The 13,096-nt window shown below is 40.8% G+C and overlaps 1 protein-coding gene across 1 annotated transcript in view; it reads left to right on the top strand.

The window, feature by feature from the left end:
* The window catches only part of LOC121005732 (polycystin-1-like), a 116,813-nt gene that overhangs the window by 69,997 nt on the left and 33,720 nt on the right, over positions 1–13,096 (top strand). The window contains exons 16-25 of the mRNA XM_040438501.1: positions 328–461; positions 546–4,159; positions 6,220–6,360; positions 6,440–6,577; positions 7,605–7,887; positions 8,423–8,630; positions 9,997–10,153; positions 10,236–10,370; positions 10,619–10,760; positions 12,478–13,032. Coding sequence (XP_040294435.1) covers positions 328–461; positions 546–4,159; positions 6,220–6,360; positions 6,440–6,577; positions 7,605–7,887; positions 8,423–8,630; positions 9,997–10,153; positions 10,236–10,370; positions 10,619–10,760; positions 12,478–13,032 — 5,507 coding nt within the window. The remainder of the gene's footprint in view (positions 1–327; positions 462–545; positions 4,160–6,219; positions 6,361–6,439; positions 6,578–7,604; positions 7,888–8,422; positions 8,631–9,996; positions 10,154–10,235; positions 10,371–10,618; positions 10,761–12,477; positions 13,033–13,096) is intronic.

The raw sequence follows: 13,096 nt of genomic DNA, 5'->3' as shown, positions 1-13,096 counted from the left end.
GGATAGGGACACACATTGTGGTGTTTAAAAATTTTGGACAGCCCTTTTAAGGTAAAATTTGGGTCTATCTATCTATCAACTAAAACTGGTCAAAATTCAGATGTCTTTATACAAGTTTCCAACATTGAACATTCATGCTTAAAAAAGCATGGGCTACAAACAAGGTGACGGACATTTTGAATCACAGCACTACATATGCTATGGAATTGATTCAGATTCTCCGTAAAGAGATTAATGTACAGTTTTGGTTCTACACCCTCCCCTCTTCTTTGTAGATTTTTCACCATTCTTAATGTCAAGTCAATTGTACATTTTGCCTTTTTACAGCTGGAACTTTGGAGATGGCGGCCCCCTGCTCAACAGAAGATTTTCGCCTCCGTATGATCCCCAGCATCTGCAAAACCTACATGAGCCATTGGTCTCTTTAAACAGAACAGAAAGACATATATATGCCCAGCCTGGTAGGAGAAAAAGCAAATGGTCTGTTGGGTCTGGATGTTATTGTTACAGATAGTGAGGTCATCTCCTGGGTTTTATTTTCACAGGAAATTATCAAGTTAAAGTGACAGCATTTCAAGGTGGATCTAAAGTCACCTGCATAGCACAGTTACAGGTTATTTCTCCACTGACATCCTTGAACCTTGAAGTTGATCGGTCATCTTTAGGACTGCATACAGCTGCATTATTTTCCGCATTATGTCGCCCTTCATTGTTTGCTGTGTCCTTCACTTGGGACTTTGGTGATGAATCTGGAGTCGTCCAAAGCAGAGATCAGCAAATAACACATGACTATACATCAACTGGTACCTACAAGATCACAGTCACTGCAAGTAATGAGCTGAGCCACATCAATGACACCTTGATAGTCACCATAGAAGAACTGATCAATGGCTTACAAGTATGGGGCAATAGTCCTGCTGAGCTTGGTGCAAAAATACCAGTTTTCTGCTCAGTAACCCAGGGCACTAACATTATTTGGACCTTCGATATGGGAGATGGCAAAGTCTACATTAACCAGTCGGAGGCATCAGTAAACCATCGATACAGCCAGCAGGGTAATTTTAGTATTGCAGTAATTGCTAGAAATGCTCTAAGCTTGGCCAGGAAATCACTCATTGTACAAATATACAGAATACAAGTCACCAATGTTCTTCCTGAAATTACCTCCAGCCAGATATCTACAAAATTTACTGCAAAGCTCTCCATGCCAACCAAATTGCAAATATTTCACTGGGAGTTTGGAGATGGCAAGCCATCCATCCTCACTCAAGGGATGGAAGTTGTGTGGCACACCTATAGTTCTGCTGGTAATTACACAATTAAATTGCTTACCTCTGGAGATACTGAGAGCAATTTTTACAGAAAAGTAATAACTGTTGAAGATAGAATCATCAATATAACCATTAATACATCACCCATAGCTGCAAACGTATCCCAGCCTGTCTTCTTCCATGCACTGGTGCAACCTCTGCCTGACCTCCAGCACCATTACTGGTATCTTTGGGATTTTGGTCAAGGAATCCTGCCTATAAACACATCATCTTCAGAGGTTACCTGGGCATATATGTTTGAAGGTCACTACAATGCGACGGTCACAGTCTGGAACCAAGTGAGCCAACATCGAGCATGGTGTTTTGTCACTGTTCAGCAACCAATTGTTTCCTTGTTTATAGAGCACAATGGTGGAGCTATAATCCCTAATGGTGTTGAGAAGATGTTCATGGCTAGGGTTACACCAGAGATGACAGCTCAGTTTTCCTGGAATTTTGGTGATTCCTCCCCTGCTTGCTACGGACAAAATGTTACACACACTTTCCAGGTCTCTGGAAACCTAACAGTTAGTCTCTATGCACAAAATATCGTGAGTCATCATGAAGCCACCTACTCATTGTATATACAAGCCCCAATCAAAGACCTTTCACTGACTCCTGATATCATGCTAGCAAACTCTAAGCAAACAGTTAATTTCTATGCTGTGTTGTCTAGCGGTGACGATGTGCAATATTTCTGGTCAATGTGTGAGTCCTGTCCATACCTAAGTGGAACATCAAACATATCCCACGCATTTTTCTATCCTGGTAGATATATGGTTAGAGTACAAGCTAAGAATACAGTAAGCTCTGCTTATGCTTTTGTCATCATAGATGTTCAAGAGCAAGTGCAAGGTGTAAGCATATGCCAAGAGAATGTCCAAGTTGATGGATATGCTGGCATTAGTGAACCTCTCACTCTTACAGCTCACGTGGTCAGTGGATCCAACCTTACCTTCCATTGGGTATTAATGCCAGGAGCATTAGAAAGTCAAAACTCCTCCATCAGTTTCCATCCATTAGAACTAGGGGACTTGTTGGCAGAGGTTTGGGTAGAGAATTTATTAGGAAGAGCGTATGCACAATCTCAAGTGAAAATCATACAGAGAGTAAGTGGCCTCACTCTTCAAAAACCTATTTGCAGTGTGGCTATTGGGATGTCTTTGAATTTGACTGTTCATGTTCAATCCGGCACCGAAATGCGTTATACGTGGGATCTTGGGGAAGGAGCATCTTTGCATAATGGCCAAAATAGGTTAGTGACTTTAAGTTATCTCACACATGGCTTGAAGGTCATTACGGTTATGGTGTCCAATGCTTTGAGTTCTGAGTCTGCATCAGCAAAGTTGATAGTACAAGAATCTATGTCCAATATTAGTATTGTCATCAATGGGATGCATAACCTGACAGCAGTACCATCATGTAAATCAGTTTTATTATGTGGCATAGCAGAACGCGGCACAGAGCTTATGTGGGAATGGAGGGTGTCAGAATTGAATGAAAAATTCACATATAGCACACAAAATGTGTCTCATGTCTTTGAAGAACCTGGTGAGTATGTGGTGTCGCTTAAAGTCTATAACTCGGTGAGTAAGGCCACTATCTCCCATAAACTGGTTGTGCAAGATGCAGTAACTGGTTTTCAAGTCAATACAGGAAACAGTAATGTCTGCATTGGACAAGAGGTTACATTTTGTCCAAGTATCCAGTATGGCACAGATGTGACCTTTATGCTCACTGTTCCTCAACTGAATTTGACTCAAGTTCTTTATACAACATGCAGTCAATTGAGCTTCCCTTTTCCTGGCATTTATGAAGTTTTGTCATCTGCCTATAACAAGGTCAGTCTGGCCAATTATACACTTCACATAAAAGTCTTGGAGACTATTAAAGATCTAAAGGTCCATGATCTTCCCTCTGCCTGGCCAGTTAAGAAGACCATGTATTTACTTGCAGAAGTAGAATCTGATTATCTCCCCAGTTTTCAATGGTATTTCCAACAAGACAATCAACCCGGACTTACAGAGAGAAGGCAAAGGGTAGAATTTACTCCACTTGAACCAGGAATGCTTCACATCAACCTTAATGCCAGCAACCATGTATGTTTTTCCTTAATGCAATCTCTGGTCATTGTACAGGAACCAGTGACTGGTGTTTCTCTGGAGATTAGTAGTGAAAAAGTGTTCTTGCATCAATGTGTCATATTTATGGCAGTGGTATTCGATGGCTCCGACTTACATTTCCAATGGACATTTGAAGACACAAATATCACAGGTGTGGCAAACTCAGTAGAGTATTGCTACAATGACATGGGGCAGTTTGGAACTAATGTGACTGTGTTCAACCTGGTGAGTGTGGTTCATGCATACAAACTAATAAGTGTAAGGACAGTTGATTGTGAACAACCACTCGCCTGGCTGGTGGACTCACCATCAGTAATGTATCGGGCCGATGATGGTAATTTTGAGGCTGTTGTGGATCTAAGAGACTGTTATAAATATAAAGTTCTATACCAGTGGCAGGTGTACAGAAGATCAGATAACCAGACAATAAACCTTTCAAACATAGACATATCCAACTCTCTGCTGATCATCCCTGGACACTCACTGAATATTGGAATCTACTGTCTACTTTTTACAGTCACTCTTAAAGGGACTCCGCTATCAAATAATGTTACACATATATTTGAAGTAATTCATAGTTTGTTAGTGGCCAAGATACATGGAGGATCAAAAGTCATCTGGCCAGTGGAAACCGACTTGACTCTGGATGGCTCACAATCCTATGATCCAGATCATGATGATCCTGAGATGGAGTATGAGTGGAGCTCAGAATCTGTGGACACTGAGGTATGAGAAATGGATATGCAGAATAAAAGGGGATGAGATATAGTATAGTGAAAATATACAGTGGTTACTATTTTATCTGCAAAACAAGATAAAGCTATTCCGTTGTGGGGGTCAAGATACATTTACAAACTTTGCATGAATCAATAGTACAAAGTACTACATAGTAAAGTTTGTAAAATATTGTATTAGTAAAACATGGCTCTTTCTCCACTAATCAGCCAATTGTTCTCCTCCACCTTCTTGATGAACTAATCTGTCGCTCTCATTTAACTGCTAAAATCCATCTTCAGTGTGAGATGAGATGGACTCTCAGCTCACTGAGGAATAAGGTTACATGTTGCTTACAGAAGTCTTTGGAGAGTGGAGGGGGTGGAGGATGCAGCTGCAGAATAAGAAAGGCAGTGCACACACACACTAACACTGCAGAATAGTTTAGTTAGTTTTCTATCTCACTCCAGTGCTGGATTCACAGCTACACTGCTTAATACTGATGTACAGGGTGGGCCATTTATATGGATACACCTTAAAAAAATGGGAATAGTTGGTGATATTAACTTCCTGTTTGTGGCACATTAGTATATGTGAGGGGGGGAAACTTTTTAAGATGGGTGGTGACCATGGCGGCCATTTTGAAGTCGGCCATTTTGAATCCAACTTTAGTTTTTTCAATAGGAAGAGGGTCATGTGACACATCAAACTTATTGGGAATTTCACAAGAAAAACAATGGTGTGCTTGGTTTTATCGTAACTTTATTCTTTCATGAGTTATTTACAAGTTTCTGACCACTTATAAAATGTGTTCAATGTGCTGCCCATTGTGTTGGATTGTCAATGCAACCCTCTTCTCCCACTCTTCACACACTGATAGCAACACCGCAGGAGAAATGCTAGCACAGGCTTCCAGTATCCGTAGTTTCAGGTGCTGCACATCTCATATCTTCACAGCATAGACAATTGCCTTCAGATGACCCCAAAGATAAAAGTCTAAGGGGGTCAGATCGGGAGACCTTGGGGGCCATTCAACTGGCCCACGACGACCAATCCACTTTCCAGGAAACTGTTCATCTAGGAATGCTTGGACCTGACACCCATAATGTGGTGGTGCACCATCTTGCTGAAAAAACTCAGGGAACGTGCCAGCTTCAGTGCTTAAAGAGGGAAACACATCATCATGTAGCAATTTCGCATATCCAGTGACCCCCTTAGACTTTTATCTTTGGGATCATCTGAAGGCAATTGTCTATGCTGTGAAGATATGAGATGTGCAGCACCTGAAACTACGGATACTGGAAGCCTGTGCTAGCATTTCTCCTGCGGTGTTGCTATCAGTGTGTGAAGAGTGGGAGAAGAGGGTTGCATTGACAATCCAACACAATCGGCAGCACATTGAACACATTTTATAAGTGGTCAGAAACTTGTAAATAACTCATGAAAGAAAAAAGTTACGTTAAAACCAAGCACACCATTGTTTTTCTTGTGAAATTCCCAATAAGTTTGATGTGTCACATGACCCTATTGAAAAAACAAAAGTTGGATTCAAAATGGCTGACTTCAAAATGGCCGCCATGGTCACCACCCATCTTGAAAAGTTTCCCCCCTCACATATACTAATGTGCCACAAACAGGAAGTTAATATCACCAACCATTCCCATTTTATTAAGGTGTATCCATATAAATGGCCCACCCTGTATAATAATCCTGTATGTTGCTGTTTCTAAGGATGTGCTACAGAGAGATAGGGGAGTAGGATTTCTTCTTCTCTGTGTGCTGATTATGGGAGACATCATAGCATCTACAGTAGTCATCACCCACTTGCTCAGGGAAACTGACATTAAGATACAAAGACTGCAGAAAAATCTCGTAAAGAATGCCGAATAGAAGTCATATAATGGCCAGAAATATTAATATTCCTTGTGTGCATACACCAAAGTTTATTCTGAAAAGCTATCTGAAATGGCAAGCTCTCTACACACTGCATAGGAATAGAAAATATTAGAAAACAACTTGATGGTACAGGGCATCATTTTAACAACTTTATTTTCTCTGTCCACATCCATCAGGACCAGGCCTGCTTTCTAAATTCTTTGCCCAGTCTTCCAAAAATTACAATTACTTGGTCTAAACTATGCGCCAATATTTCATACAACTTTACACTGACTGTTCAGAAACCTGGAAGAGCCACAATGATAGCCAGACAGACAGTAAGTAATAGTCTTAACTTGCTTGTTATCCCACGTACTTTATTGTAGAGCTGAAATTTAGCTTTGTCTCTTCATACAGGTTTTGGTTCACAAGGGTTCTGTGTTCCCAGTTTATATCCGGTGCATCTCCTGTGATTTATCATCCTCAACTTCTATCAGCAATAGGACTCCTGTGATTCTGTATGGAGAATGTGGCAGCTGTTATAATGACACGTTGGTGAGAAATTCTTAATATTAATCTTTCTATATCTTATTTAAATTTGCAAACACTAGTGTGTGGGGGTATGTGTGGACAAACCATGGTCTCATAATGGCTTACATTAGAAGTAGTCCAGTATAAAATCACACGTTATTTAGAGGCTATGCATACCTTTGCACTATTTGTTTTTGTAATTGTTTAATTGCTTCCTAAATGCCAAATTAAGTGTGTGTACATTTTCTTTGTTCCCGGAGCTGCAGAACCTGACATAAATGTGATATCAGAGCGCTGCTCATGTTTCTTGCAGAATTCCCTGCTCCCGGCGCCCTTCTCTTAGTTTTAGACAGAGCAGCAGGGAGGGGGAGGAGGTTGTCCACAGCAGATCAGAATGTGGAGAACAGGGAAAGCATCCAATGAGTGCAGCTCACACAAAACAGAGAGGAGAAAACAGACATGACAGTCTGCAGGGGGAAGGCAGCGGCATCTTGGACAAACAAATCCAGAATGTGTTTCATGGAGGGACACATCTACTTGAGAAAGTTTGACACTAGGCGCAGATTTTAAATTAAATATAAGGAATGAAGAATGCAGAATGAAACTTTGTCCAACTTTTTTCTTTTACTCAAGATAACCACCAACATTAAATATATAGGGTAAAATGTGACATATAGAGACTATGAGAAATATTTGTAAATAATAAAGGTATAAGGGTCCATTCCCACGTTCACAATTTCGGACCCATTCATATCTTTGGGGCAGCACGATGTGCTGCCCAGATCCGGAATTGCGGACCCGCACTTCCGGGTCCGCAATTCCGTTCCAGAAAAAAATAGAACATGTCCTATTCTTGTCCGCAATTGAGGACAAGATTAGGCATTTTCTATTAAGTGTCGGCGATGTACGGTCCGCAAAATGCGGAACGCACATCGCCGATGTCCGTGTTTTGCGGATCAGTGTATCCGCAAAACACACACGGACGTGTGAATGGACCCTAAGTGTGATAAAAATATCACAATATTTTCCAGTAATTTTATATTTTACACAGTTTAGATGGAGTGCTGTGGACTCTCATGGGAATCCTCTGACCCTGAACGAGCATACAACTACTATTGGCTCCTTACAGCATCGTCTTATCATTCAAGAAGGGGCTTTACAGGACAGTCATGGCTATACATTCATCCTTCATGTTATTCAGCACATGGGACCAGGATGGGGTGAAGCGAGCATTACGTTAACGCCAAATCATCCGCCTACTGGGGGCCAATGCTCACTGCTCCCCTGGACTACTATACTGTGGCAGGAGACCCCTCTGGAATATAATTGCCCAGGTTAGTAGTCACAGTCACCAGATCTTAATAACATACCATACACAGCAGAAGCTTTTTAAAGAAACCTGGCGCCTCTCTTGTCACCTCTGTTTTAGTAAATATGGAATTATTCTGGATAATTTTTTTTCCTTAAAAAATTCTAAGTTGTGCTGTTCCTCTATTAATGCCACAAGAAATTAATAAATATATTGATAATTTGTCATTACCAGTTGGAATGTGTCCCTACACACTCTGACACTATCAAATTAGTCAGAGTACGTACCAATATGGCCCGTTAACCAAGGGAATGGTAACACCTAGTTGTAATTTAGTCATCAATTTCTTTGAGGAATAACGGAGAAAGGGCACAACACTGAGTTCAAAGAAAAAGATGATCCAGAATAGTTATTTTATTGAAAATACACGCATACACGAAAACCGATATGTGCAGAGAGCTAACAGATCCTCTTTAAAACAGAAGGTGTTAATATGCTGACTTCCATTTCGTCTGCACACAACAAAGACATTTTTCCTGACTGTTTGTATTCTCTGCCAGGATGGAAGGATCCAGATATGGGCACCCAGTTGTTTTACCTCCTGTCAGTACACATCTGCTCATTCACAATTTGTCAAAAACTGTACTTATATCGAGGATTGAAGAGCTCGCACAGCGTACGGGTTCCTGCAGCAGTTGAGGTTGGATATATTCATGTATATATAGAAGTAGAAGACATGCAGGGAGATCGGACATTGGCATTAAATCGGTAAGATTGAAGGCAAAAAACATTTACTTTCAAATTATTAAGAGGAATGCAAGTATTTACTGAAACAGAGAAGTTAGGCATGCTGACAGGTCCTCTCTAAAGCGTAATCTTTGAATTTTTGGGGAGTCTTTGTCCCATGTGTACCATCAACCTTAGTTGTCTAAGCTGTGTAAATATAATTCCAAGTACTGTAAATACTGTAAGTGTAATTTTCCCTCTTTGTATCTGTTCTGTGAGCTCCAGAGCTGAAAACCAACATAGTGGGAAGGAAAGGAAATGATGCCACAGCAGTAAAGTTTTGACAGATTCCACAGAAAGGAGATGTCCATTCTTTTGAGAGAAATGCATCTAGCTGTGCAGCTAAAAAGGGGAGCAATTTGGCTAAAAAAGACATTAGGGAAGCCCAAAAAGACCTATTATTCCCCTTTTTAGCTGCACAGCTAGATGCATTTCTCTTACAAGAAGGAAACATCTCCCTTCTGTGGAATCTGCCAGCACTGTACTGCTGTGGCATAATTTCCTTTCCTTCCCACTATGTTGGTTTTCAGCTCCAGAGCTCACAGAACACAAGAAGAGGGAAAATCACACTTACAGTACTTACAGTACTTAGAATTATATTTACACGGACCACAGTTTAGACAACTAAGGTTGATGGTACACATGGGACAAAGGCTCCCCAAAAATTCAAAGAAAGGGGGCATAACTCACCTGTTCATTTAATTCAAATGGACTCATGGTCTTCAAAGTGTATATCCATCTTGTCTCCTTTTGTGCAAGTCATTTTTCTCCAATTTCGTCCTCTGGTAGAAATCGGGACACGGTCAATGCCTACAAATCCCATCTAAGTGAGCCACCATCACACTGGTGATATTCTGTAAAGTGTCTGGAGATAGTTTTTAGACTTTTCAGGTCTTGTGTCTCCCTTGTGGTCACATGGCCGGATGGAGTGGAGTACTTCTGGAGATCATACATGGCGCCAAATAGGAATGTTTATTCTGTAAATAATTTAGTTATCATTTTAACTGCACAGATGCAAATGATTGGTGTTTCTGCTGGTCACCACATTTGGTTGGTACTTACTTTTTTGTGCATTTAGGAGGTAGTGGTGATATTTTGTTCAGCATTTTGATATAAGTATATAACGTTTGTATTACTGCAAGCCTGGCCATATTGTTATTATATATAAGGGTACGTATTACTCCACCTATTGAATATATTTACAATAAATTGTATTGCTTTTTGCACATTGCATTTGTACTTTACTTGCAAGACCTATGTGGTGTTCCTGAAAGGATGTGGTTGTACTGTGCCTTTATTATGTTTCAGTCTAGGTGCATTCCTGGTATTTTATATACTTTCTCTACAGCTCTCTGTCAGTCGCTGTACCCTTCTTCTCCAAAGGAGTCTCGATGGCACAGTGGTTGAGGAATCACAGTGACTCCATGTTAGAACACATTGAGGTAGTAGGAGACTCTCCGTTATTGCTCCAACTTGCCCTGGAAATGGTTTCGACCATGAAACTGGTGAGAAACATTGGCTGTGCTTTATGGAAACACTACACACCAGTGATGTTTTTTCTATAATGTCTCTTGCTTCTCTACATAGGACAATAACCTGACAGAGGAAGAGCACAAGTATCGTGTCTACGTACATAACAGAGTTATCGATGCATTGTCCTCTCGTAGTGTCTCTAGTCCATGGGAAGTAGCAGCCTTCAGTGCTGCTCTGACGCAGTGTGTGGTATGTGTAGCTCTGGAGCATCGTTGTTTGACATCTTGAGTTCATAGAACAGTATTCCTTATCACCGGATATGGGAGCTATTTTGATTGGCAAATTAGAAGTCGAGAAGGAATTTTTCTGATAAAATTGTAAATTTTGGCTTTTGCCTCATGGGAGTTGTGGAGACTTGCTTTGCATTGGAATAAGTTTGATGAGATGGATTTATGTCCTTGTTTCAACCTTACTGATTATGTTACTATTACCCCAAGGACCATCAATCTGAGCTGGATACAGAAGTGCTTCTCAAGGTCCTCAACTTCACTGAGAAAATGTTCCATGTGCTGAATACAGAAAGCAACAAGGGAAGAAGAGTTGAGAATGATGTTCAAGAAAATATTCTCACTGTGCTAGGTACGAAATAAGCATCAAGAAAACATTATCTTGTCACAAAATGGTAGAAATTTTTCAGGCTCCATGTAACGATCCCATATAGTCAGCCCATGAGGAGCTTATACACTGTAGGAATTAGCTCTGTAGTGGTAGGCAAAATGGGGTCAAATGCAGTCAGTCAATGACACAGAAGTCTATTTCAAAAAGGGCTTTGCCTGTTCATAAAATCATAGGGGGTCATTTATTAAGCTGAAATACACCTATGTTAGGCATATTTCAGGTGCAGATTGTGGCGCAACAGCTAGTTGCACTTTAATCTGTGACTTCTCCCCACTCACGGCAGGTCTAAATAAGTAGGCGTGGCGTGGGCAGGGATGGAACGGCAGGTCCGTCTCATTTATCATTTTCTACGCCTGTTTCAGGCATAGGAAGGCTAGGAAGCTGTCTTACATTTACAACTGGCAGAGAGTCCACCGAAGTTATGAAGAGTCCGACGCCTCTTCATAACTTCGTTGGATCCACCGCCAGCTTAGAGGTTTATTAAGACCGGCGTCGAAAATGTCGGTCTTAATAAATGTTCCCCATAGCCTTTACTTTCAGGCCCAAAAACACAAATCAGCCACTGCCAGGCTGAGCACTAACGTATACGTTTCCCTGACTATACAAGTGGCTTACTATAAAAAGATTTTTGCAGCACTCACCTGCGTTGAATGCTTCCGAAGCACGGACACAGCCTGGACAGGACTCGGCTGTTATACAACTTGCAAACAAATGGATGAAGTCCAGTTTCTTTAAAATGCAATTTTCTTTATTTCAAGCGGTAAAATCCATAAGCAGCTTATGGATTTTACAGCTTGAAATAAAGAAAATTGCATTTTAAAGAAGCTGGACTTCATCCATTTGTTTGGTAGTGGCTTACTACCTGCCACTCGAACAAAGTTACATTAACATGTGTTACCTCATAAAAAGAGCAAATGTCCTCTTTGAGGCTAGCAATCACAGGTACATTCTATCCCGACAGGTTCTGCCTACTCAGATGGCTCTTTCTCTTTAGTGCACACCTTGCATGTTAATAGCCCAGCAATAATCTGGACTTGTGTTACAAAGAAAACGTGTACTGGCCTGGAAGGGAATGATAGGTCCCACTACCAACCTGCCCTACATTTCATAAAAATGCTAGCCCAATTTACTAGGGATTCTCAGCTTTCCTGGATTCCTTATATCTCATCTAGCTTTCCCTGGAATAGATATCTACTTCCTGGAGCCTAGTACACATACAGTATGAGAGGAATCCTTAGGAAATATAAAGATTCCCAGCAAACTCACATGGGATGGAAATGCTGCAGATTTTTTCCTGCAGTTTTGCACCAGAAGAATTTACAGAATACAGTACAAGGCAAGTGGATAAAACTGGTGTGGAGTTTAAAATCCACAGCTTTTCAATGTTTGCACATTTTGGTTGTGGATTTTCCCCATTTCAGTGGTGAAGGCAAAATCTGAAAGTAATCCTATTGCTGCGGCATTAGGTATGTATAATAGTTATGAGAATTTGTCCTGTAAGTGTTGCTGAATTCTTTTGATCTAAAGATGGACCCCGTCTTGGTTCTTGGCATGACAAAAGTGTAATGGTCCCAGTATATGTAATGTGTATCGCCTCTTACAGTAGATGCATCCTACACTTGTGGACACAAGTGTGTTATATATGCCATTTAAAAATTATTTTTTATTTTCATTTCAGGCAGTTTTATGAAAGTCCCATATTCTGATGCTTTTTCTCTTCATGCTTTTAACCTGACCCGGGATTTTACAATAATGCTTGGCAAATCATACATGGCTGGAGAAGAACCTTTGTTAATTAATGTTCCTGGACTTAAAATACAAGCAACAAAAGTTCACCCAGAGCAACTCCTGTACTCCTCGTCATCCTCCTGCTGCCAAATACCCAAATTCCAAGCTCTTCCAGGTACTTTGCTGGACCACCATGAGCTTCTACAACTGTCTATAGAGCTGGACCACAACCCATTTCCTGGTGGACTTTTTCCGAATATTCCTATGACCTCCCAGTTGGTGGCTTTGGAATTCACATCGCCACATGGAGACACAGTACCAGTAAAAGACCTGCCAGCAGATGCGACCATTCAGTTGAGGATTCCTGTAAAGAAAGAAGTTGTCTTGAGCCCTATATCAGTATTCTTACCACCAAGAGGTTCTGCCAAATTTACAGTAACTGTAGAAGAGAGGACACCTAGATCTGCAGGAGTGCATCTGTATATTATGGTCACCAAAATGAATGGTGAGTGGTACATGCAATGCTAATGCTACATTTTGGTCAGCCTGCGAAAACAGTGGACAGTCGT

The sequence above is a fragment of the Bufo bufo genome, chromosome 6 (assembly GCF_905171765.1).
Source record: "Bufo bufo chromosome 6, aBufBuf1.1, whole genome shotgun sequence".
NCBI lineage: Eukaryota > Metazoa > Chordata > Amphibia > Anura > Bufonidae > Bufo > Bufo bufo.
The sequence above is the reverse complement of the archived record's forward strand: the minus strand, read 5'-3'. Positions and strand labels throughout refer to the sequence as shown.